Source organism: Halichoerus grypus, chromosome 10 (genome assembly GCF_964656455.1).
Source record: "Halichoerus grypus chromosome 10, mHalGry1.hap1.1, whole genome shotgun sequence".
NCBI classification, from domain to species: Eukaryota; Metazoa; Chordata; class Mammalia; order Carnivora; family Phocidae; genus Halichoerus; species Halichoerus grypus.
Genome location: NC_135721.1, coordinates 114,261,520 through 114,289,317, shown reverse-complemented (window position 1 = coordinate 114,289,317; position 27,798 = coordinate 114,261,520). Strand labels below are relative to the sequence as shown.

Here is a 27,798-nt window from a genome sequence, read left to right as displayed (position 1 = left end):
ACTAGTCTCTCTCCCTAATACTTTCTTAAATATCTCCATTTATCACTTTTACCACAAAGTGTCCTATAAGTTTTTCTTCCCTGTAATGCTTCCTCCATCAAGATTTAGATGGTCTTTTTGTCAGATTTACACCCTCCAAGGCAATCGTTCCCAAAGTCATTTTTAGACCACCTTTAAGAGAACTACTTAGGAAGCCTGAGGAAAATGCAGATTCCTGGGCCCTACCCCAATCTCCAGTATTTAAATCTCTGGGAGGTAAAATCCCAGGAGCTACATTTAACAATTTCCCAGATGCTTGAGGTGCACATCAAAGTGTACACTGCATATGGTAATTTTTCCCTCATTAATCATTTTTTTTTTTTTTTTTTAAAGATTTTATTTATTTATTTGAGAGAGAAAGCACAAGAGGGGGAGAGCGGGAGAGGGAGAAGCAGACTCCCCACTGAGCAGGGAGCCCGACGCGGGACTCGATCTTGGGACTCCAGGATCATGACCTGAGCCGAAGGCAGTCGTTTAACCAACTGAGCCACCCAGGCGCCCCTCATTAATCATTATTTTAATGTAAGCCTACATTTACCAGTTACTTGACATTATTCAGCTTCATTACTCTGGAATTCTGAAACAAATACAAATTCGTTTCCTGTTTGGTTTGTCCTGTCTCCAGCAAGAGTCTACTTCATTATCTCCCCAATTTGTCTCCTCAGTCCCCTGACTGGCCCAAAGCAGGTCTTATGCAAATGTTGAACTTACCCCACAAAGGCAGTTCGATTTCTTTTTCCTTCTGATGAAAATATTAACAGCATGGGAATTTGATTATAATTTGATGAATGCCTCATGAAGTTAGATATCAAAAGCAAAATACACAATCTGTCATATGTATCAGTTTACAATGGTGGGGAAAAAAAATCCACCAAAATATCTTTGTGGCATTAATGAGCTAAAAACTGCAAAGCCTTCTATAATTTAAGCCTGGAGAGTCTGATCCACCTGAAGCTTTTCTTCCTCTATGTCACCAATAGAAGAAGGGACCTATTTTCATTTCCAGTACAGTTCCGTCCAGTTATAGGCTCATTAATTCCTCTTTCTACTATCAGACAGATGGAGAAACATCATCTCCTACAACCACAGGTAATAGGTGGATCTGCAAGAGCCAACTGCTCCAAAATGGATGACCTTGCACTTTCTGAGAAAGGGAAAAAGATCTGAATGGTGCCTGGCAGCCTCATGAAGCAGTCAATCATACCAACTGCCTTTTTATAGAGCATTTGGAAAGTTCTCTAAAATGAAAGGTGTGATCGCTTTAAGACATCTCACTACTAACACTGAACAAATCAATACTGAATGTTGCTGTCGTTCATAAAATCTGTTCCAAGGTGCATAAACAACTGAAGAGATAAATGTCTTTGCTCTTGTTTAAAGCAAAGATCTGGCAGAACAGTTTTGTGGACTTTCCATCTGACCAGAAATTATGAAGACCGCAAAATATTACGTATTGTATGATTCCACTTATGAAAAAACACTGAACATTTGTGTATTACAGATGTATGCAAAGGTATCCAAAAAGAGTCTGGAAATACAAACTTTCAGTTATGAGGTAAAAGGGAATTTTTACTTTTTACTCTATTTGTCACAAATTTTTTGGAAGAATGTCTTAAATTACTTTTGTAAAATACTTTTCAAAAATTTTACTGTCAAAGCAGAATACTATAGGGCGCCTGGGTGGCTCAGTTGGTTAAGCGACTGCCTTCGGCTCAGGTCATGATCCTGGAGTCCCGGGATCGAGTCCCGCATCGGGCTACCTGCTCAGCGGGGAGTCTGCTTCTCCCTCTCCCACTCCCCGCTCTTGTGCTCTTTCTCTCTCTCACTCTCTCTCTCAAATAAATAAATAAAATCTTTAAAAAAAAAAAAAAGGCAGAATACTATAAAATAAATGATCATTCAACGTCACTGAGAAATAGAACATGGTAGCTAACACAGTCTATATATTGCTATGGAGTCTTATCTCTTCTACCTTATCAGAGAAGACAGGCCCTGAGTGAGTCAATTCATAATCCATGCAACCTGTTTCCTCAACTATAAAGTGTAGGTGGAAATACTACTCAATTCCCAGGCTGTTTTGAGCACTGAATAATATATGTGAAACCCCCAAATAAACTATTATTTTTCAAACTATGTATGTATTACAAACATGCTTTAAAATACAATGCGAGGGGCACCTGGGTGGCTCAGTCGTTAAGCGTCTGCCTTCGGCTCAGGTCATGATCCTGGGGTCCTGGGATCGAGCCCCGCATCGGGCTCCCTGCTCAGTGGAAAGCCTGCTTCTCCCTCTCCCACTCCCCCTGCTTGTGTTCCCTCTCTCGCTGTGTCTCTGTCAAATAAATAAATAAAATCTTTTTAAAAATAAATAAATAAATACAATACAATACAATACAATGCGAGGGGCGCCTGGGTGGCTCAGTCGTTAAGCGTCTGCCTTCAGCTCAGGTCATGATTCCAGGTCCTGGGATCGAGCCCCGTATCGGGCTCCCTGCTCCGCGGGAAGCCTGCTTCTCCCTCTCCCACTCCCCTGCTTGTGTTCCCTCTCTCGCTGTGTCTCTCTCTCTGTCAAATAAATAAATAAAATCTTTAAAAAAAAAAAAAAAGCGTCTGCCTTCGGCTCAGGTCATGATCCTGGGGTCCTGGGATTGAGCCCCACATTGGGCTCCCTGCTCAGCAGGAGGCCTGCTTCTCCCTCTCCCACTCCCCCTGCTTCTGTTCCTGCTCTCGCTATGTCTCTGTCAAATAAATAAATAAAATCTAAAAAAATAAAATAAAATACAATGCGAAACACTATATGGTTAAAGCTTTCTTCAGATATTCACAATGTACTTTGTACATAGTTTATGTATAAAATACCATATACAAGTCATAAGGAACTCCTAAGGTCATTATAGCAATGATCATTTTACACAGAGTAACAGACACAGAAACTACGGTAGACTAGACTACATCTACACAAAGTCCAGTAAATTTCAGTCACAAATCTTTCCAAGAAGTACCCAGGAACTTTCTCAATAAATAAATTCCTAAAATTTTACTTCCTTGTCAAACAGCTCTCACAAGAATAGAAGAAAAGTCTGTACAATCTGAATTCTAAATGAGGAGCTTTACAAGTACTCAAGAGAATGATGAAGAGAATTTATCTATTCCCCCTACTTCACTCCAAAGGCCATGTTGGGTCCAACCTCTATTTTCATTCACCATGTTATCTGTATATTCTACTATCTAGTCAACATCATCTACCCTAACAGACATCTCACATACAGAAAAGTCCTCTGTCAAAATTCTTGGTTCACCATCCTATCCCAAACCTATCTGGGGTTCCTAATGTCTCCCCAAGTCTTCTCTAAAATCAGTAAATTAGCAACTTAAGCCAATTATCTTAGAGTCATCCTTGACACACAACCTCCCCCCCCATATTAAATCCACTGAGGGAAATCCTATCAGCTATACTTTCAAAATATCCTGAAACCAACTATTTCTCCTTACCTCCACTGTTAACATTCTAGTCCAAACCACCAACCTCCTCTCTCTTGTCCTACAGTAATAATTTCTTTTTTTTTTTTTTTTTTTAAGATTTTATTTATTTATTTGACAGAGAGAGACACAGCAAGAGAGGGAACACAAGCAGGGGGAGTGGGAGAGGGAGAAGCAGGCTTCCCGCGGAACAGGGAGCCCAATGTGGGGCTCAATCCCAGGACTGGGGGACCATGACCTGAGCCGAAGGCAGACGCTTAATGACTGAGCCACCCAGGCGCCCCAGTAATAATTTCTTAATTCACATTCGTACTGCCACTCTTGCTCCATTAAGAATGTTTTCCCCAAGAGGAGAGTGAGCTCTTTAAAAGGTAAAGGAGATAATGTCACTCTGCTCAAAACCTTCCAAAGGCTTCCCATCTCATTTAGAAAATCCAAAATCCTTTCTATGACTCTTAAGGTCCTCCATGGTCTGGCCCTGTTTACCTCCCTGAGATCAGCTTCTACCACTGTCGCCCTTACTCAATGTGCTCCACTCTTACTAGCCTTCTTGCTGTTTTGTGAACCTATCAAGCATGCTCCTACCTCAGGGTTATGACATTTACTATTTACTCCCTTTGCCTGGACTCCTCCTCTCCCAGATATCCATATGGCTAGCTTACCCCCTCCAGATCTTTGCTCAAATGTCACTTCATCATAAGTCTTCCTCAACCACTCTAATAGCACTATCACCCTCTTCTAACACACCCTTTCTACTTTACTGCTACCTAACTATATTAAACAAGTATGTATGAGGGGCACCTGGGTGGCTCAGTCGGTTGGGCGTCTGCCTTCGGCTCAGGTCATGATCCCAGAGTCCTGGGATCGAGCCCCGCATCGGGCTCCCTGCTCCGCGGGAAGCCTGCTTCTCCCTCTCCCACTCCCCTGCTTGTGTTCCCTCTCTCACTGTGTCTCTCTCTGTCAAATAAATAAAATCTTAAAAAAAAAAAAAAACAAGTATGTATGAAATATATATATATATATATATTTAAAGATTTTATTTATTTGACAGAGAGAGCACAAGCAGGGAGAGCAGCAGGCAGAGGGAGAGGGAGAAACAGGACCCCCGCAGAGCAGGGAGCCGGACATGGGGCTCGATCCCAGCACCCTGGGATCATGACCCGAGCCAAAGGCAGACACTTAAATGACTGACCCACCCAGGCACCCCTATAAAATATATTTTTAATGACATTAAATTTCAAGATCTGTGAGAGGCCTTCATTTTGTTCACTACTATATCCCTCAGACCTTGTACAAAATAGAGGCTCAGCAAATGTTAAAAGACTGGTAAGAATGTAGAATAAATGGAATTCTCACAGACTGCTGATGCAAATATAAACTGATATAACAACTGGAAAATTTTTTGGCAGTATCTGCTAAAGCTAAACATATACACAATTAATGACCCTCCAATTCCACTCCTAGATAAGTACCCAAAAGAAAGACACACATACATATACCCAGACATAGAAGAATGTTCCCTGCAGTGTTATTCCTAATAACCCCAAACTGGAAACAATAAAAATATCCATCAGCAAGAGAATGGATAAATTTTGGTCTATTTTTATAGTGGAATTCTATACAGCAACGAGAATGAATTATTGACACAAGAACACGTTGTCATTACTGTTGAGCAAAAGAAGCCAGATACAGAAGAAAACACAGTATATGACTATATATACTGTTCATTTTTTTAAAAAGGCAAAACTAACAAATGGTAAAAGAGATCAGGATATTGGCTACCCTGGGGAAGAGAGAGGAACAGTAACTGGAGGGTGAGAGGTGGGCTTCTGAAGTAGTTGTGTTAATGTTCTATTTCTTGATCCGGATAGCAGTTACATAAGTATGATCACTTTGTGAAAATTCACTGAGCTGTACATTTAGGGTTTTTCTGTTTAATAAAAAATTTGCATAAAGAGAAAAATTACAGGAAAAGAGAAACACTGTCAAGCTATCTTCCAAACAGCTACTGCAACTAATATTTCATTTATCTTTTTTTTTTTTTTAAGATTTATTCATTTACTTTAGAGAGAGCAGCACAAGGCGGGGGGAGGGGAAGAAGGAGAAAGAAGAGAGAAGCAGACTCCTTGCTGAGGGTCAAGTCCCACTAGGGCCTGAGATTATGACCCACAGAAATCAAGAGTCGGAGGCTCAGCCCACTGAGCCACCCAGAGGCCCCATTTATCTTTTGAACATCCTTTTATTGGAGCTCCTGGGTGGCTCAGTTGGTTAAGCAGCTGCCTTCGGCTCAGATCATGATCCCAGGGTCCTGAAATCAAGCCCCACAATGGGCTTCCTGCTCCGTGGGGAGTTTGCTTCTCCCTCTAACCCCCTCACCTCTGCTCATGCTCACTCACAGGTTCTCACTCTCTCTCTCTCAAATAAAATCTTTATAAAAAAATAAACATCCTTCTATTAACAGCTATAGCAAAAAAATTTTTTTTACTAAAAAATTATTTTCAGGGCACCTGGGTGGCTCTCAGTTAAGTAGACGACTCTTGGTTTCAGCTCAGGTCATGATCTCAGGGTCATGGTATCAAGCCTCACAACGGGCTCCATGCTCAGCAGGAAGTCAGCTCGAGATTCTCTCTCTCCCTATCCCTATGCCCGTCCCCCCCACTTGCTCACACAAGCACTCACTCTCGCTCTAAAATAAATAATTTTTTTTTTTAATTACTTTCATTTAAAAATATAATCCACGACTGGGGCGCCTGGGTGGCTCAGTCGTTTAGGCCTCTGCCTTCAGCTCAGGTCATGATCCTGGAGTCCTGGTTATCAAGCCCTGCTTTGGGCTCCTTGTTCAGCAGGGAGCCTGCTTCTCCCTCTCCCTCTGCCACTACTCCCTGCTTGTGCGCGCGCTCTCTCTCTCTCTCTCTCTCTCTCTGTGTCAAATAATAAAATCTTTAAAAAAAATAAAATCCACGATTAAGTGAATTATAAAGCCATACCTTCAGCCACCTATAAACTAGAATCCAAGTGTTGAGAAAACGAATCCAAAGATGCTTTCTCACTATGCCATACTACCTAGATACAAGAACCTAACAGAAAAATTTACTCAACTGTTACTGACAGTTCTTTCCACATGTTTCTTTTTTAAAATATCATCCAGGGTAAATTTAATAAAACCTGAAGCCTTCTTTTCCTCCTTAATCTCTGGGATCAAAATCAATCTGTCATGTTCTAGTATTTAATTAGCATGGATTGTCTGCCTGTTTTCCCTGGAATCAAAAAGAGGGTTCACGTGTAAACAGGACTGATCTGGCAAGTGAATAAATAAATATACAAAGAGATCCTTTTCCTAAAACAAGTTTGTGCTCTACACTGGGCTAAACCCTCACACAATAAATTAACTCTTCAACAGCCTCCAAACTCAAAAACTGAAGTCAACCAATTAAGCCCTAATGGGATACCAATTTCCTTCTTTTTTTTTTTTTTTTAAGATTTTTATTTATTTGGCAGGAAGAGAGAGAGAGCACAAGCAGGGGGAGCAGCAGGGAGAGGGAGAGGGAGAAGCAGACTCCCGCCGAGCAGAGAGCCCAACATGGGAGACATGGGACTAGATCCCAGGATTCTAGGATCATGACCCGAGCCGAAGGCAGACGCTTAACTGACTGAGCCACCCAGGTGCCCCCCCCCAGTTTCCTATTTTTGATAGAAGTTTAAATAAACCCCTCTAGATTTATACAAATCCCTATCAAGCATCCAGATAATCCTGTCACACTTAGTTCCAAATTGGCATTTATGAATATGTCATACAATCAAAAAAGCTTTGATTACTGCATTTAGAGCTTTCACTGCCACAACCAACATGTACTTTTAAAAATTGGGAAATTTTGGGTTGCCTGCCTGTGTCAGTCGGTAGAGCATGCAACTCCTGATCTCAGGGCTGTGAGTTCAAGCCCCACACTGGGTGTAGAAATTACTTTCAAAAATTAAAATCTCAAAAATAAAACAAATTTGGAGAATTCCAATTGCTTTAAAAATGGAAATGATAGCCTTAATTAGAAAAGATGACTGATACGGGGTCCTACCGGTTAAGCACCTGCCTTTGGCTCAGGTCATGATCCCAGGGTCCTGGGATCAAGCCCTGCATCGGGTTCCCTGCTCAGTGGGGAGCCTGTTTCTCCCTCTCCCACTCCCTCTGCTTGTGTTCCCTCTCTGGTTGTGTCTCTGTCAAATAAATAAATAAAACCATAAAAAAAAAAAGGTGACTGATAAACTAAATTTGATCTAACTGCTGTCTCCAAACTTTGCATGTCCTAATAATCTGCAGTTATCCCTTTACCTGCAGCCACCAAAACAAATAAGCAATTGCTAAAGGTTATTAGATACCATGTACAGTGTTATCTGGTCTGAGGATTTTCTTAGGAGTCCTTCAATTTATTGTCTTTTAATTCATGGAACCAGAGACTGTGGAATGAGAAGGACTTCAAAGACCGTTTATCTTTTGCCTTTCCTGTACTTAGAGCATTCCTTCTCAAAAAATCTGTGTACTACGCAGACGTAATAGGTGTTGAAAATGAGTTCAAGGACACAGAGGCAGCTAAAGCAGAGTATCCAATCACTGTCTATGTTTTTATGCTGATAAAAGGCAGTTTCACAAAAATGAGAAGAAAGCTGACTTCTATTAATACAGCACAAAGTTTATAATCAACAATAACTGAAAATAACATAAGGCCAGAATTCCTCAGGAAAGGCTGATCAGCAAGTTGACAATATGAGTTAAGACATGTTTGCTGTCAAAAGATGCGTTATATGTCAGAAGTCTTTATGGGATACCAAGTTCCATCTCAACTTTTCCTTCACGCTAGAAGATAGACAAAGGAGTGTAATTCTACCAGCATCACTGAATATAAGGTGATGGCAGGAGGGAAAGGACAGAAATTATTTCGAACAATAGCTGTTAACCAAGAAGACATGGTAGAGAATCCACCTGGGAGGCTATTTCCAAAAACATACATCCTCTCACAGAATGTATCATAATCTAGGTGTCATACTGATATTCTAATAACTCCCCAAGGTAATTCTGATCACACACCCCTAATCCACCCATCCTCTCACCCCAGAGGAAGACCAGTCTTCCAGTCATCTAGAACCAGAGACTTTAAACAATGGAAAGCTTACTAGGATAGAGCTGGGGAAACTGTTTAATGAAACAATCAGCGGAACTGTTGTATACCTTATTTCCTAGTCTTCAAAACTAGGAGGAAAAAAAAATGTGAAGAATACCTATGGAATTCCTGAAATTTTGAGCTATACTATTCTTCTACTTCCTTAATTCTTTTTTTTTTTTTTTTTAAGTAATCTCTAGGAGCGCCTGGGTGGCTCAGTCGTTAAGCGTTTGCCTTCGGCTCAAGTCATGATCCCAGGGTCCTGGGATTGAGCCCCACATGGGGCTCCCTGCTTGGTGGGAAGCCTGCTTCTCCCTCTCCCACTCCCCCTGCTTGTGCTCCCTCTCTGGCTGTGTCTCTCTGTCAAATAAATAAATAAAATCTTTAAAAATAAATAAATAAAATAAAGTAATCTCTACCCCCAATGTGGGACTCAAACTCAGGACGCTGAGATCAAGCACCACATGCTCTACCAACTGAACAAGTCAGGCGCCCCTCCTTAACTTGATTCTTTGAGTTAAACCACTCACTAAAAACACTTAACGTCCTAGTGAGTACTTTAGACCTCAGTATTTCATGCTAATGGTAATCTGTCAGCAGTACTAATGTGCAATACAACCATCTACACAAGGCTATTCTGCCAGCCAGAATTTTTATAGCTGTTAATATATTAAGTTTACAGTACCAGGCAAGATGTCACCACTATCAGTATCAATAGAACAGGTGATTCTTCAATCCCCCTAACCTAGAAACAAATTCTTTAGCCTAACATTCAAAGTTTTCCATAGCTCTGCCTCAACCTGCCTTTACCCCTGTTTTACTAAGTATATCTTGCACCTTCCAGCTTGGATGCCTTTGCTTATTCCAAGAGTTGGCAACTAAAGTCATCTCCCACCCAACCCTCTTCAAGCCCTGCCCACAGCCTGTTTCAGTAAAGGTTGTGGGCTAACAGTTTTTACATAAAAAAGGGAGGTGGATATATGACAGAGACCATGTGTCCCACAAAACCCAACATATTTATTAGGCCTTTCACAGAAAGTTTGCCTACTCCTGGCTTACTCCATTTCTCAGGACCTGAAATAATTTCCTTATCCCACTTCTTCATATCTACCAATCCAAGATCTACCCATCCATCAAAATGCAGTTGACTATTTAGTGAAGCCTTTCTTGCTACCTTCAATGATATATATTCTTCTTTTTTTTTTTTTTAAAGATTTTATTGATTTATTTGACAGAGAGAGACACAGCGAGAGAGGGAACACAAGCAGGGGGAGTGGGAGAGGGAGAAGGAGAAGCAGGCTTCCCGCCGAACAGGGAGCCCGACGCGGGGCTCGATCCCAGGACTCTGGGATCATGACCTGAGCCGAAGGCAGTCGCTTAACCGACTGAGCCACCCAGGCGCCCCTATTCTTCCTCTTTTAAATGTATCCCTTTTGGAGTCACAAGGGATAGTTTCCAAACAAAATAGAGATGCAAGGTTTGACAAGAAGGCTACTGCATTAACCTAATTATTTTGCTCTTCCTATCTTGCCCCTTCAAATCCATCTTCATTAAGACCACCAGAAAACTCAGGGGCACCTGGTTGGCTCAGTCGTTAAGCGTCTGCCTTCGACTCAGGTCATGATCCCGGGGTCCTGGGATTGAGCCCTGTATCGGGCTCCCTCCTCAGCGGGAAGCCTGCTTCTCCCTCTCCCACTCCCCCTGCTTGTATTCCCTCTCTTGCTGTGTCTCTGTCAAATAAATAAATAAAATATTAAAAAAAAAAGACCACCAGAAAACTCTAGAACACAATCTTAATACATCATTCTCTCATCCTTTCTATTGTTCTCCATTAGCTATAGAATAAAATCCAAGAATAAAACCCTGACCCCTGCCTGCTTCTCTTATTTCCTGCCATTCCTCCCCTAGTATGTTATACTTCAGTAACATAACTGCTTTTAGTACCCTCCAAACCTGGTCCAGTCTTTTTTTTTTTTTTAAAGATTTTATTTATTTATTTGACAGAGAGAGACACAGTGAGAGAGGGAACGCAAGCAGGGGAAGTGGGAGAGGGAGAAGCAGCCCTCCTGCTGAGCAGGCAGCCTGATGCGGGGCTCGATCCCAGGACCCTGGGACCATGACCCGAGCCGAAGGCTGACGCTTAACGACTGAGCCACCCAGGCGCCCCAACCTGGTCCAGTCTTAACTTCCCCCCATCTCCTACCCCTTCTTTACTTGGGTCGCATGTTTTGCTGGTAAGAGTACAAAAATTGATATACCATCTCCAGAGAGTAATTTGGTAACATCTATCAAAATTACACAAAGCGTATTTTCCTTACCCTAGCAATTCTACTTATAGGAATTTATTCCACAAATTTATGAAGTAACTTTTTTTTTTAAGATTTTATTTATTCATTTTGAGAGAGAGACAGAGAGCACAAGCAGAGGAAGAGGGAGAAGCAGACTCTCCACCGAGCAGAGAGCCAGACACGGAGCTCGATCCCAGGACCCCGAGATCATGACCCGAGCCGAAGGCAGACACCTAACCATCTGAGCCACCCAGGCACCCCTGAAATAACATTTTTAACAGAATTATGCAGCACTGTAACACAAAAAGACTGGCATCTAAATGTCCATCCATAGTGGACATAGGAAAAAAAAGTACTGTGCACCCATACAACGAAATACAGTGCAAAATGAAGGTCTTTTATACATATTATTATATGGCCTACAGGAATATATCTGAAAGGATACAGGGGCGCCTGGGTGGCTCAGTCGTTAAGCGACTGCCTCCGGCTCAGGTCATGATCCCGGGGTCCTGGGATCGAGCCCCGCATCAGGCTCCCTGCTCCACGGGAAGCCTGCTTCTCCCTCTCCCACGCCCCCCACTTGTGTTCCTGCTCTTGCTATCTCTCTGTCAAATAAATAATACAATCTTTAAAATAAATAAATAAATAAATAAATAAATACAATCTTTAAAAAAAAAAAGGATACAGAAGACACTGGTAATTGCCTTCAAGGAAGGCAAGAGTGGCTAGAGCACAGAGGTGAGGGAAACTTCACTAAACAGTCTTCATAACCTTTTAAATGTTGAATTATGTAAATACACTGCCAGTCCACAGGCACCTGGGTGGCTCAGTTGGTTAAGAGTCTGCCTTCAGCTCAGGTCATGATCCCGGAGTCCTGGGATCAAGCCCCACATGGGGCTCCTTGCTCAGAAGGGAGTCTGCTGCTCCCTCTGTCTGCTGCTCCCCCTGCTTGTGCTCTCTGTTTCTGAAATTTAAGTAAATAAAATCTAAAAAAGTATTAAAAAATAAAGATAAAATAAAATCACCTTTTTGTACATAAATAAATAAATAACAGATTATAACCCACTGACTAAAATAAGAACCTATATTTATATAAAAAGACAAGAAAACTAAATATGATATATATCCTGGACTGGATCCTAGACCAGAAAAAAAATTTTTTTTCCTACAAAGAACATTATTGGAACAAATGGCAAAATTCGAATGAAGTCTGTGTATTAAATAATACTATTATATCAAGACTACTTCTGGATTTGGTAAGTATATTGTGGTTATATAAGAGAATGTCCTAATTTACAGAAAATATACATTATGCTATTTAGGATAAAGAGATATCACAGCTGTAACTTACACTAAAAGAGTTCAGAAGAGTAATCTACAATATAAACAGAAACAGAGAAATACTAAAGCGTTGACATCTGAGGAATCAAGATGAAGAACAAATGGGAATCTGAATACTACTCTTGCAACTTTTTCGTAAGTGTAAAATCATGGCAAAATACAACTTAAAAGTACAAAAAATGTTTTTATAATGCAAATCACCATCCTTGAATATTTGTGTGTTTTTCTAAAGCAACTTATAGTATTATGTAACATATTTAAGTAGAGGTAAGAGTATAGTTAAAACCACTTAGCCAGGGGCACCTGGCTGGCTCAGTTGGTAGAGCAAGAGAACTTCCCCCCCCAACTTAAGATTTATTTATTTATTTATTTGACAGAGGAGAGTACACAAGCAGGGGGTGCAGCAGGCAGAGGGAAAGGGAGAAGCAGGCTCCCTGATGAGCAGAGAGCAGGAGGACTTGGGGCGTGGTCTCAGGACTCTGGGATCATGATGTGAACCGAAGGCAGATGAACTGACTGAGCCACCCAAACACCCCCAGCATGAGACTCTTGATCTCAGGGTCGTTGTTCAGTTCAAGCCCTTTTATAGGGCATAGAGTTTACTTAAAATAAATAGGGGCGCCTGGGTGGCTTAGTCGGTTGAGCATCCAACTGTTGATTTCAGCTCAGGTCATGATCTCATGGGTCGTGAGATCGAGCCCCACATGGGCAGGGAGTCTTAAGTTTCTCTCCCTCTGCCACTCCCCACTCCTGCGCACGTGTGCGCTGTCTCTCTCAAATAAATAAATCTTAAAATAAATAAATTTAATTTAATTAATTAAAAACTAAAACAAAAACACTTAGCCAGGGATGCCTGGCTAGCTCAGTTGTTCAAGCATCTGCCTTTGGCTCAGCTCATGATCTCAGGGTCCTGGGATCGAGTCCCACATTGGGCTCCCTGCTCAGAGGGAAGTCGGCTTTTCTCCTTCTGCTCCTCCTGCTGCTCATGCTCTCTCTCTTCTCTCTCTCACAAATATACAGATAAAATCCTAAGAAAACAAACAAAAAAAACCAAAACAACAACAACAACAAAATAAACAGCCACACCAACCCACCAAGGGAAAATTAGGTGAAGCTTACAAAAACTGGAGCAGCTGACCCTAAGCCGCTCTAGGCAGCTAGAGAATGAATGCTGGAGGAACTAAAACCAACATCACCTCTTCTCCCACCTCTCCCTCACCACTCAGAACTTCCCTCTCCTAAACCATCCCTATCTTTACTCTCAGTCATAACGAGGACTTGCTTTATGCCTGCCTTTTCTCCCTATAAGTCTGGCTCCACTTCTCTAGAGGGAAACAAACAAAGACATAATCACTTTCTCAGTATTAAGGACCAAAAAACCTTGGCACATTTTTGGGGAGAAATGTTACTAGTATTTAAGATTTTATAGAGAGGGGACGCAAAGGGCAGGTAGTGGTAAGGATATAAACTAGCTAAAAAATACATGGGAGGGATGCCTGGGTGGCTCAGTCAGTTAAGCGTCTGTCTTTGGCTCAGGTCATGATCCCAGGGTTCTGGGATTGAGTCCCGCACCGGGCTCCTTGCTCAACAGGGAGCCTGCTTCTCCCTCTGCCTGCCACTCCCCCTGCTTGTGCTCGCTCGCTCTCTTGCTCGCACTCTATCTCTGGCAAATAAATAAAATCTTAAAAAAAAATAAAACTAGAAAATAAAAAAATACATGGGAGTTAGAGATAACTGTATGATTAGTGTAGATCTAGGGATATAAGGTAAAAATGAATAAATCTGTGCTGTTCAATGTCTGTTCTCATGTGGATTCAAAAAATTAAAAGCAGGCATGACCTCTGCATGGAGATGGCTAAGTTAACAAAGGAATAAGGGAAACATTTGTAAGAGAGGAAAAGGTCAAAGTAGTGTGTCAAGGGAGCTGTGCTATGTCTGGTATTAACATTTCACTAGAGCTGCTGAAGAGGTCAGATTACATATTTGTCACCATCAGCTAATTTAATTGAAAGGTCTAGCCAACTCCAAAGCTATAAATTCAGACAGAAAGATACCTAGCTCTGGGTTATTCTAAATTTTACTTTGATATCTGCATTTAATTATGGAATACAAAACAGAAAAGTAGAATCAAATCTTCAAGAGCCACATTCCAAACTAAAGGTTCACTTTGTAAGTCCATATACTATATTGGATGAACCATATTTGACAGCTCCTCACAGGGCCATGCAAAATATGGACATTTCCTGGGCTTTTGATGTTCACTGCCATCATCTGTTTCACTGCTAAGATCAGGAAACATATGGGATGAATTGGTAAAGGATGCTGAGAGTGGGGCGCCTGGGTGGCTCAGTCGTTAAGCGTCTGCCTTCGGCTCAGGTCATGATCCCAGGGTCCTGGGACTGAGCCCCGCATCGGGCTCCCTGCTCTACGGGAAGCCTGCTTCTCCCTCTCCCACTTCCCCTGCTTGTGTTCCCTCTCTCGCTGTGTCTCTCTCTGTCAAATAAATAAATAAAATCTTAAAAAAAAAAAAAAAAAAGGATGCTGAGAGTTTCTGTTGCCTTTTTTTTTTAATTCATCTCTAAGGCTAATTCAAGATACCTCTGAACAAGACGGGAACACTGGGGTCCAAGGAACACAGGTCTAAAAACCTCCAGTCCAGTCAGTAAAAAGAAGAAGCCATGTGATAGTAAAAAACAGTGGGTTTTGGACTTAGGTCTCAATGGAAAATGAATGAACTCAACACCAGGACTGAACTAAGTCTGAATAGTGCATCTGCTACTGATTAACTGTGTGACCTTGGGCAATTTAAGTGCTCTGAGCCTTACCTCCTCATCAAACAGAGATACTAACTCCCTCCAAGGTTGTTCCAAGAATTACATGAGATGACATACATGAAAAACGCCCAGCAGAAAACCTAGCGAAGAATTTTATTTTAAATAATTAAAGAATTCAACTGGACTTAAAATCTGATTCAGTTGACACATCTGCAATGGATTCATTTCACTAGTTTAATTTATGGTACCCCAGCCCCTATAATTTCAGATAGCCTCAAGGCCTTCAAGGGGCCAGAGACAGAAACCAGAGACAAGGCAAAAAGCTACTTAACCAGCCATAATACAACCCAGAGACAGGATCTGTCACATGTACATATACTAGCTCATATTGCACATGGGGTCAGTCAGTACAGCAAGAGTGTGGCCCCTCTTCTTGGTAATCTTACCAAAGCAGAAACAATAACCAGGAAGAGACTGTCCCTCATTAAACCTTCAAGCTTTCACAAATTTGAAGTAAATCTTTACAATTCAGTGACTGCTTTCTATAATATGAGGTTCAAAACAATACTCTAAAACTAAGGAGTGAGGATAAAACTGACAGGTGAGAAATCTTTTTTCCACATCTCTTTCCTCCCAGTTTTTCCTTATCCTAGAAGAGGTATGAACTTAGTGAATTAACTCATCTTGATCCTAGTGCTGTATTCATCTATTGTACACTATCTTTTAAATGATCTTTTCTCCCTAAAAGCGTTCACTAAATTCAAATAACTAACCATAAAGTCTAGATCTGCATGTTCCACAACAGGCTTAACACTCAAGAACAAGCTTAAAGTCAATTTATATATAGGAAAGCCATTGGGTTCCAAACCAGCACAAATGCATTCAACAGTCAAAGATGAAGACAAAAATCATTACAAGTATCCAAAATGTGATTCAATTTAGTAAGTCCCGAGTCAATAACCCTCAAAACAACTAAAATCAAAGGATAACTTTGTTTTTTAAAGTTTTTACTCATTCATTTGACAGAGAGAGAGAGAGCGAGAGAGGGAACACAAGCAGGGGGAGTGGGAGAGGGAAAAGCAGGCTTCCTGTGGAGCAGGGAGCCTGATGCGGGGCTCAATCCCAGGACCCCAGGATCATGACCTGAGCCGAAGGCAGACACCTAACAACTGAGCCACCCAGGTGCCCCTGTTTTGTTTTGTTTAAAGTGGGCTCCATGCCCAACGTGGGGCTTGAATTCAGGACCCTGCGATTAAGGGTCGCACACTCTAGTGACTAAGCCAGCCAGGTGTCCGGATAACTTTGTTACTAATAGGAAAACTTATACCCAATTCTACACAAGGACTCACTGAAGTATCAACTCTAAATTAACATGCAGATAGCAAGTGACTGAGTAGTTTTGTAGCAATATTGTTACTCTCAAAGCCCTCAGCTCACTTCACACTTCTCTGCCATGGAGTAGAGGTGGGAGATGAGGTGGGGTATATACAACATGAGGCAACAAAGGTTCTGAACATCTCCCTCTAAGAGGGGAGAAACAACCAGAAAAAGTTCTGTAGTGCAGTAATATTTAGATATCTGTAAGAACTGCTTCCCTTCCCTTATAAATGCTATATTCTGAGAACTTAGATGACCTTTCAAATATAGGAACTTCATAGTATTAGAGTATAGAAATGAGGGTTTGAGGGGCGCCTGGGTGGCTCAGTCGTTAAGCGTCTGCCTTCGGCTCAGGTCATGATTCCAGGTCCTGGGATCGAGCCCCGCATCGGGCTCCCTGCTCCGCGGGAAGCCTGCTTCTCCCTCTCCCACTCCCCCTGCTTGTGTTCCCTCTCTCACTGTGTCTCTCTCTCTGTCAAATAAATAAATAAATAAATAAATCTTTAAAAAAGAAATGAGGGTTTGATTTTCCCATTCATTGATGGTCAAAACATTTTTTTTAAAGATTTTATTTATTTGTCAGAGAGAGCGAGAGAGCACAAGCAGGGGGAGCGGCAGGCAGAGGGAGAAGCAGGTTCGCCGCCCAGCAAGGAGCCCGATGCAGGACTCAATCCCAGGACCCTGGGATCATGACCTGAGCCGAAGGCAGCCGCTTAACTGACTGAGCCACCCAGGCATCCCGGTCAACACTTTTTCAGGTAATCTCTCTGCCCAAAGGTCACCTTCTGCCCAAAGGTCACAATCTCTGAGGGTCACCTTCAGAACTCACTAACAAGGTAAATGGGAAGTCCTTAAACATGGAGAAATGTATATGCCAGTGGCCCTTCAAAGAATTCTGAACAGTTACAAGTAAAATGGTAAATGACCATACTTACTAGTGAACAGCTGGATTACAGATATGGTAGATAGGCCCTGTGCACTACTATTCAAAACGGGTGAGGATTGGGGTGCCTGGGTGGCTCAGTTGGTTAAGCGACTGCCTTTGGCTTGGGTCATGATCCCAGAGTCCTGGGATTGAGTCCCACATGGAGTCCCACATCAGGCGCCTGGCTCAGCGGGGAGCCTGCTGAGGTAATCTCAGGTAATCTCTATGCCCAAAGTGGAGCTCAAACTCAACACCCTGAGATCAAGTCACATGCTCTGCCAACTGAGCCAGCCAGGTGCCCCGAAGGTCAACATTTTTAAGATTTTTTTTTTAAGTAATCTCTATACCCAACATGGGGCTCAAACCTACAACCCTGAGATCAAGAGTCACATGCTCCACCAACCAAGCCAGCCAGGTGCCCCAGTCAACACATTTTAAATAACAGCTACCTCAATGTTAAAGAGCTCAGGCTCTGCTGTTAGAAAGATCTAGATTTTAATCTGGGCTTCGTCATTTATTAGTTCTATAACATCTGAGTCAATTTCATAATTTATAAAATCAGGATATATACCTACCTAAAAGACTGGAGGATTAAAAGGCAAAAGGTAAATGCATGATATCTAGCCCAAAATAAACATTCACTATTAGTTATTATTAGGCAGGAATTATCCTCATTTATAGATTAAACAAACTGAGTCTCAGAAGTTGAAAAACTTCCCAGAACTGGGCCTCAAACCCAAAGTCCACCTGCAAATTCTTTTTCCATTGTGATCAACAACCTGCCTCATAGGTATCTCTGCTGCCTTTTTAAATAGGCTATTAACTGCAATTTAACTGGCCTTGAATGTGTGGTCACAGATTATGGTGCTTCCCGGGGTTTTTTTTCTTATCCAATAGTCTGGGGGGAAATGACTAAATGCATCAGTATGGCATAGTAAGTAAGGACCAAAGAAAGGATGACACCCTGTCTCTCATTGTCAGTATGCTTACCTAGGGTAGCCTTCCTCCTCTCCATCTGATTTGCTTTTAAAATCTGCTTATGAGGGAGTGCCTGGCTGCCTCAGTCAGAAGTCATGAGTCTGAGACCCATGATGGATGTAGAGATTAAATAAATAAATAAACTTTAAAATCTGCTTATGAGCTGGGCTGAGACATGTATCTTTGAAGGATATACGGAACATGAGTGAGCTCTCAGGGAAAGTTTGAGGTGTTACCCTATTAACAGGGTATACAAGCTTCAATCATAGTCATGGACCTAGCAGGAAAGACAGCATACTCCAGAGTAAGGATAATTCAAGGAGGGTTTAATAATAGGACTATAAAGGTGATCATCACAAGGGAGAGTAGTATCCTGGGATTAGAGAGAACACTTCTAAGCTGGAGGAGCAAAGGAAATAAAAACTTTCCAAATCCAGGAGTGACTCGTACAGAGAACCTCCTTTAGAGGAATAGCAATCTTCAATCAAGGGAGACAACCAGCCAGAGGCAATACCCACAGGAAGGGAGCAGGGAAATTAAAATTCCCTAACCTTAGATGGGAAGGAAGCTCTTGATGTAGTTCATATAGGTAAGTCCGCCTCCCAGGGCAGAGAACAGGCAATAGATGGAGAGTAGACCTAGAGGAGCAAATGGAAGGTACCTAATTCAACCTCCAGGAAGTCTCTCTGGTACACATTCACATCTCTTCTTTCATGCTAATGGGCAAATGCCAGATAAGGAAAGAATTACTGAACATGACAATCCTCACCCCAGATTATATTTATTTGAGAGACAGAGAGAGTGAAAAACAGCATGAGAGGGGAGAGGGTCAGAGGGAGAAGCAGGCTCCCCGCTGAGCCAGGCGCCTGATGTGGGACTCCATGTGGGACTCGATCCCAGGACTCTGGGATCATGACCCAAGCCAAAGGCAGTCGCTTAACCAACTGGGCCACCCAGGCACCCCAATCCTCACCCGTTTTGAATAGTAGTGCACAGGGCCTATCTACCATATCTGTAATCCAGCTGTTCACTAGTAAGTATGGTCATTTACCATTTTACTTGTAACTGTTCAGAATTCTTTGAAGGGCCACTGGCATATACATTTCTCCATGTTTAAGGACTTCCCATTTACCTTGTTAGGCAAAGTAAGATCAAAACATGCAGATACTGTAACTCTTAAGGAGCTTACATTTAGGAGTTTTATATTCCTAGATAACTAAGAAGGCAGAATGAGGTAAGTGTCATCAAAGACAAAAGAGCTGCAGTGCTGTGAAACGTTCTGGAATAGGCTTCCTTGCCATCTGGCCCCTGCCAGGAACAACTCCAGCCAGAACTCACTAACAAGGTATACAAGCTTTAATCAGGTTCCCTGCAGGTCCAGATCTGGAGAACTACACACTAAGCCCTCAAGAGAATCCATGTATGTATCTGCTCGGTACCTAAAGAGGTCCACCATTCCTCCTCCTGGAAAAAGCCCCTCTCCCTCTTAGGTCTGGTTCAAATGTCACCTCCTTTCCTAAACCTTACTTGGACCTTCAAAGAACAATTAGTTATTCTTACCCTGTATTCCCAAAAGACTTTGCTTCCAGCACTTAAAGCACTTTATTATTATCTATGCAAGTGTGCAGGGCCCCTACTACACTGTGAGATCCTAGTCTTCCTTGTATTCTCCGGCACAAAATAGGGGGTCAAGCACGGTATAAGTACTCTACATATATTATCATATACATTACCATATACATATTATCAATCATCACAAAACTGTAAATGGGGCAGGAACTCTCATCAACTCAATTTTAACAGATGAGGAAAATAAAGTGCACAGAAAGGTTAAATAATGTGCCCAAAGTCTCAAAGTTAATAGGACTGGACCCCAAGATTTCAACCTAGGCACAACTCCAGAAGTGAATCTCAATAGACCTCGTGGGTTGAGAAGGTCCCACTAAAAGTAAATGGTCCTCACCCCCACGATGCAGTTATTATTCACACCAGGGTATGAAAAGACAATATTGGAACTTCTACTTATATTTGTTTTAGTTCATCCTTTGCAAAATGCCCATTTTTGCATGTGTTATAAAATGTACATAACATACTGCAGTTACCATTGTAATGGTAACTTAAAACATTCACATGTGTGCACACTCAACCCTATCTACTGTTCTTTCTAAAACACTAAAAACATTTGAAGCCAATGCTCTAGATGACTTCCCCCAAGGACTCTGAGCTCCTCCATTCTCTGCCCAGCACTTCAGTTAAACACATTAACCAATCAAGACTATAGGTAAGCTTCAAGAGGCAAGAATCTGCTTTATTCATCATTGTAAGCCCTACAATAGCACAGGGCCTGGTGCTTAGCAGATGGTCAATGCTGAATCTAACTGTATCGTGGAAACGTCACTGAAAAAAATCCTCTCAATATTTTAATGCAACTTACTACATATGCCTCCAGATTAAAAGAAAAAGTGTACTGAGCATGCTAAAAATGTAATATAGAATTCTATTAGGAACACCAAAATAAATAAATAAATAAATCTTCGTTACATAACAGAACCAAAAACTGTACTTTGGGGGTATATTTTAAACCAAAAATTGCATAAAACTGATTTGGACATAAAAAACTTGAGTTTAGGGCGCCTGGGTGGCTCAGTTGGTTAAGCAACTGCCTTCGGCTCAGGTCATGATCCTGGAGTCCTGGGATCTAGTCCCGCATCGGGCTCCCTGCTCAGCGGGGAGTCTGCTTCTCCCTCTGACCCTCCCCCCTCTCATTCTATCTCATTCTCTCTCACAAATAAATAAATAAAATCTTTAAAAAAAAAAAAAAAAAAACTTGAGTTTAAAAGTCCTTTCTTGGGGAGCCTGGGTGGCTCAGTCGTTAAGCGTCTGCCTTTGGCTCAGGTCATGATCCCGGGGTCCTGGGATCGAGCCCCCGCATCGGGCTCCCTGCTCCGCGGGAAGCCTGCTTCTCCCTCTCCCACTCCCCCTGCTTGTGTTCCCTCTCTTGCTGTGTCTCTGTCAAATAAGTAAATAAAATCTTTAAAAAATAAATAAAAAATAAATAAAAGTCCTTTCTTTTGGGGCGCCTGGGTGGCTCAGTCGTTTAGCGTCTGCCTTCTGCCCAGGTCATGATCCCAGGGTCCTGGGATCGAGCCCCGCATCGGGCTCCCCACTATGCGGGAAGCCTGCTTCTCCCTCTCCCACTCCTCCTGCCTGTGTTCCCTCTCTCGCTGTGTCTCTGTCAAATAAATAAATAAAATCTTTAAAAAAAAAAAAAAAATCCTTTCTTTTACAGAGATGGTGCATCGTAGACCTGAAGGGTTACCCCTGCCTCTCTTTTGTTATAAGCTCCAAGAGGAAAGGCTCAAACTATCAAAAGCAGCAACTGCAGGCTTGATATGAAGAGGCATTGTTGGATGCACCTACTTTGCATTTCTTCAATCCAACTTTTAATGAGTGTCAAAGAAGAGAGGCCATGTAAAGCCTCCCTTTTATATGAAGGACTGAGGGCTCTGAGGCTAGATCACATTGTTCCTCAGTTTCATCTGCTGCAAAATGGGCATATTCAAATACTTAACTCTTATGTACATATCACCAGGATTAAATGAAGAGAAAACAAGCAAAATGGTCTTATATTTCCTCATTTACCTTGTCTTCCCCCCCTCCCCAAACCAAACTCAAAAACTGAGTTTGGTCTATCCATTTTTTTGGCTATATCTCTAGGGCTGAGAATGGTACCTTTTACTTAACAAATGATTTAATAAATACTGAATGAATGGAATGCAAAATGCCTGCTGCTCAAAAAATGTTGACTATGACTGCTATTGTAACAAGAAACAATTAAAATTTTATTGTTGTTATTAAGAGGTACCACCCCTCCCCAAAGGATCTCAAAATTCTAGGAGGAACACTAGACAAATGCGGGAATAGAGAAATGGAGGTAAGAAAAACTGGATCATAAAGCAGGGCTAACCAAAGACAACATATTAAATACACAACCAGGGCCCAATTTCGGGCTTTTCCGAGGGAGGTTCACCCTGGATGAGGTTTATCAGCGACTCCAGTAATAACAGTTTTAACGCTTGTGTAGGTCCCAGGCTGTGCCAAGCATTCTACTGGCCCCACAAAACCCAAAAACCCTGGCCGGGGGTATGGGGGTGGAAATGCTCTTCACACCCCCATTTTACAGAAGGAGGAACTGAGGCTCGGAAAGACCCAAGGTCACATCCCCTAAGCGGGGGAGCCAGAATATGAACCCAGGCAGTCTGACCCCTAAGCCTGCACTCAACAGCCCCCTCAAAGAGGCCAACCTCGCCTCCGCCACCATCCACTACACACCCCTTTAAATTGGGCGTGTGTAATACTTCCCCAGGAGCCGGACTTAGTGACCCCAGCGCCGGGAGAACAAAACAATCCTTGTCCGCCGGTAAGTCGGATGGACGCCGGCCGGGCCTGGACTCCCAGGCCGCGGTCCCCACAGCTTCGCTCACATCGCTAGCCCCGAGCCTTCCGGGGGGCGCAGAAAGCGGCCGGACGGTCTCGAGAACCCGGGAAGGCCCGGCCCGCCGCGTGACCTTGGATCCGCCGCCCTGCTTCAGGCCTCAGTTTCCCCAACCCCGCCTCGCGCCGGGGGCCTCTCGGGAGCTCACGCCTGTGGAGCAGAAGGCCCCTCACACGCCCCCCTCAGCCTCCCGCCTTCCCGCCCTGCTTACCCTGGAAGGCGGCCGCTCCAGGGACGCCCACCATCGCCAAGCGCCTCCACCGTGCGCCTCCCGCCTCCACCCGCGTCCCCGGTTGCTCGCAGGCGCCGCCGCGGGACTTGAAGCCGCGACGCTCGACAGCCCCAATACCGCCGCTGCAGCCGCCGCCAACGCCGCCGTTAGGCCGCGCGCCGACCCGCCCCCCGGTTGGCTCCGCCCCGCCCGCCGGGCACGCCCCCGCCGCGCGCCCTCGCCCGCCGGACAAACGCACGCGGAAGCCCGGCCCCAAGGCCAGCTCCAGCTAAGCCCCGCCCCCTGACCTGCCCCGCCCCTTCCGCGCGAACCTGACGCCCTATCCCGGCGCATCCAGCTTCTCAGACCCGCCCCTCCTGTGTCACGCGCGCCCATCACGCGCCAGGCCCACGCGTCTGGCCCTGGGCTTCCGGATGTGGCCAGGGCAGAGACCCAGGCCTGGAGGAGGAGGTGAGGCCCTAGGGGGTGGAGCTTAGGAGGGGAGGGGACAGCGCCGCACCTGAGTTCTCCAGGTTAAGGCCTAGTCGCCCAAACCATGTCGTTGGGTAAGTCACTTCCCCCTTTTAGCCTACCCTGTGCCAAATGTCTAAAATGTCGTCATCATGGTATTAATAAGAGTTATCATTTCTATTACTGAGGTCTTTATCATCTTCAGGTGTTTCCATACACTCATCCATTTAATCCTCACAATGAGGGTGAGAGGTATTATGTTCCCTTTTTTACATGCAGAAAGAGTTTTCCCACCAACCAGCTTGCCCACTGCTTAATGTTAGCATGAAGCAGAGATGGGATTGGAACCTAGAAACTTCAGACTTCAGACCGAGTACTTTGAGCTACTGTGAACTATTCTGCCACCGGAAGACTCAAAAACAAGAATTAAAATTAAAACGAGATTAAGAATTACAAACTTCAGGGCATTTGGCTGGCTCAGTTGGTAGAGCATGCACCCTTGATCTCAGGGTGGTGAGTCCAAGCGCCATATTGGGCATGGAGCCTATTTTAAAAATAAATACATAAATAAAAATAAATTTTAAAAAAATTCCAAGCTCCGCTATATACAAAAACACAATAAACAAAGTTCTTTTAACTTTGCTTTCTTTTATAAGCAGAAGACAGGGATAAAATATCTGCAACATATTCAACAAAGGATCAATATTCACAATAAATGGGGCGCCTGGGTGGCTCAGTGGGTTGGGCGTCTGCCTTCGGCTGGGGTCATGATCCCGGGGTCCTGGGATGGAGCCCTGCATCGGGCTCCCTGCTCCAACGGGGAGCCTGCTTCTCCCTCTCCCTCTGTTACTCCTCCTGCTTCTTCTCTCTCTCTCTCTCTAATAAATAATAAAAATCTAAAAATATATATATTCAAAATAAATAAAGAACGCCTATAAACGAGTAAGAAAAAATAATTTAATGGAAAATGAATGGAGGGGGCGCCTGGGTGGCTCAGTTGGTTGAGCGACTGCCTTCAGCCCAGATCATGATCCCGGTTCCAGGATCCAGTCTGGCATCAGCTCTCTGCTCAGCGGGGAGTCTGCTTCTCCCTCTGACCCTCCCCCTTCTCATGCTCTCTTTCTCTCTGTCTCTCACTCTCTCTCTCTCTCTCAAATAAATAAAATCTTAAAAAAAAAGAAAGAAAGAAAGAAAATGAATGGGGGCACCTGGCTGGCTCAGTCAATACAGCATACAACTCTTGATCTCAGGATCGTGAGTTTGAACCCCACGTTGGGCATAGAGATTACTTAAAAATAAAATTAAAAAAGAAAAACGGACAGGGGCCCCTGGGTGGCTCAGTTGGTTAGGTGTCTGCTTTTGACTCAGGTCATGATCCCAGGGTCCTGGGATGGAGCCCCGTATCGGGCTCCCTGCTCAATGGGGAGCCTGCTTCTCCCCCTCCCTCTGCCTGCCACCCCCCTGCTTGTGCTCTCTCTCCCCCTAATAAAAAAATAAAAATCTTAAAAAAAAATAGACAAAGAGGATGAATAGACAATATACAGAAAAGAAAATCTGTATGGCTAATAAACATTAAAAATAGATGCTCAACCTGTCTCATAATCAAGAAAACAAGCAATGAGTTGCCATATTTCATGCATTCGATTGGAAATTCCACTTGTGGGTCTCCATCCCAAAGAAATACGTGCTCATGTGTACAAAAAGATGCATTGGAAGGAAGATTACATAAGAATCGTAAAAGAACAAAAATCAAAATTGGCTTGAATGCCCTACACGGAGAACTAGTGAAATAAACTGTAGAAAATAATATACAATTTTTGAAAAGTAGGTAGATCTACTTGTGTTAATAAGAAAAGGTTGCCAGGGGGGGCGCCTGGGTGGCTCAGTTGGTTAAGCGACTGCCTTCGGCTCAGGTCATGATCCTGGAGTCCCGGGATCGAGTCCCACATCGGGCTCCCTGCTCGGCAGGGAGTCTGCTTCTCCCTCTGACCCTCCTCCCTCTCCTCCCTCTCATGCTCTCTGTCTCTCATTCTCTCTCTCGCAAATAAATAAAATCTTAAAAAAAAAAAAAAAAAGAAAAGGTTGCCAGGGGCGCCTGGGTGGCTCAGTTGGTTAAGTGACTGCCTTCTGCTCAGGTCATGATCCCAGGGTCCTGGGATCGAGCCCTGCATCGGGCTCTCTGCTTCTCCCTCTCCCACTCCCCCTGCCTGTGTTCCCTCTCTCGTTGTCTTTCCCTCTGTCAAATAAATAAATAAAATCTTAAAAAAAAAAAAAAAGAGGGCACCTGGGTGGCTTAGTTAGTTAAGCGACTGCCTTCCGCTCAGGTCATGATCCTAGAGTCCTAGGATTGAGTCCCGCATCGGACTCCCTGCTCGGCGGGGAGTCCGCTTCTCCCTCTGACCATCCCCCTCTCATGCTCTGTCTCATTCTTTCTTTCTCAAATAAATAAAATCTTTAAAGAAAAAGAAAATGTTGCCAATACATATTGTGAACTGGAAAAGCAAATTGGAGTTCCATGAAGCTATTCTTTTGCTTTACTTCCAAGTTTTGGATAATTGGATATTTTTCAACACCTACATAATATGTACACTCTAAAATGGTGTTAAATCCAAGAGCCCACACACCAGAGCTAGACAGGCTGGATATACATCATGGCTTCACATTTACCAGCTATATAGTCTCAGACAAGTCATTTCATCTTTCTGAGGCTCAGCAAATGGCTCACGATAGGATCTAGCACACAAGATTGTTGCATGAAAAACACAGTACTGCTACATTTTTTTTAAAGGCTTAATTTACTGGGGTGCCTGGGTGGCTCAGTCGTTAAGCGTCTGCCTTTGGCTCCCGTCATGATCCCAGGGTCCTGGGATCGAGCCCTGCATCACGCTCCCTGCTCAGCGGGAAGCCTGCTTCTCCCTCTCCCACGCCCCCTGCTTGTGTTCCTTCTCTTGCTTTGTCTCTCTCTGTCAAATAAATAAATAAATTCTTTAAAAAAAAAATAATAAAGTCTTATTTATTTATTTGAGAGAGAGCATGGGATAGAGGGTGGGGGGAAAATCTCAAGCAGACTCCCTGCTAAATGCGAGTGGGAGCCCAAAATGTGGCTTGATCTCAAGACCCTGAGATCATGGCCTGAGCCAAAACCAAGAGTCAGATACTCAACCGACTCAGCCACCCAGGTGCCCCCCTGCTATGTTTTATAAATGTTGCAATTATTATTATATGCACTTCCTTTTGTTTTTCTAATTTCTATTCCTACTCACTATCCCCCCAGCCTCTACCCTTCCTGCCTAGAAGTTGCTAGTACATAGTAGGCGCTCAAAAAAATTCCATTGTTGGGGTGCCTGACTGACTTAGTCAGTAGAGCATGTGACTCTTAATCTTAGGGTCCTGAGTTCAAGCCCTACATTGTGTGTGGAGCCTACTTAAAAAAAAAAGGTTTTTTTTTCATTTATAAAATTCCATTGCATTTGAATCCTGCTCTATACTGCCTTGCTACTGGGATATAATACTGCAACATTTTATTTTTTTTTTTTTTAATATTTTATTTATTTATTAGAGAGAGAGAGCACCTGTGAGAGAGAGCGAGAGAAGGAGCAGGGACAGAGGCAGAGGGAGAAACCAACTCCCTGAAGATGCTTAACTGCTGAAGATGCTTAACTGCTTAACCGACTGAGCCACCCAGGTGCCCCAACTGCAACATTTTAAATATTTTTATGATACAGACATTTAAGAAATGCTTGCTGAGGAGAACCTGGCTGGCTTAGTCAGTGGAGCACGTGACTCTTGATCTTGGGGTCATGAGTTTGGGCCCCACGTTAGACGTAGAGATTACTTTAAAATAAAAAGTCTTGAAAAAAGCCGGGCTCAGTTGGTTAGGCATCCTACTCTTGATTTTGTCTCAGGTCCTGATCTTGGGGTTGTGAGTTTGAGTCCAGAGTCGGGCTCCACTCCCTGGAGGCTGGCTTGGGATTATCTCCCTCTCCCTCTGCCCCTCCCCCCCCAAAAGTCATGGGGCCCCTGGCTGGCTCAGTCATAACAACATGCAACTCTTGATGTCAGGATTGTGAGTTCAAGCCCCACGTTGAGTGTACAGATTACTTTTTAAAAAAGTAAATTTAAGGGGTGCCTGGATGGCTCAGGTGGTTAAGCGTCTAATTTTTGGTTTCAGCTCAGGTCATGATCTCAGGGTCCTGGGATTGAGACCCAAGTCGGGCTCTGAGCTTGGGTGCAGAGTTGGCTTGAGACTCTCTCTCTCTCTCTCCCCCTCCC

The 27,798-nt window shown here is 43.4% G+C and overlaps 1 protein-coding gene across 2 annotated transcripts in view; it reads right to left on the bottom strand.

The window, feature by feature from the left end:
• CBFA2T2 (CBFA2/RUNX1 partner transcriptional co-repressor 2) overlaps positions 1 to 23,241 on the bottom strand; it is a 153,889-nt gene extending 130,648 nt beyond the window's left edge. For both annotated transcript variants that reach the window (XM_036079487.2, XM_036079486.2), the window contains exon 1: positions 23,056 to 23,241. In XM_036079487.2, coding sequence (XP_035935380.1) covers positions 23,056 to 23,089 — 34 coding nt within the window. In that variant the 5' untranslated portion in view covers positions 23,090 to 23,241. The remainder of the gene's footprint in view (positions 1 to 23,055) is intronic.
• Between the last annotated feature and the right edge of the window lie 4,557 nt (positions 23,242 to 27,798).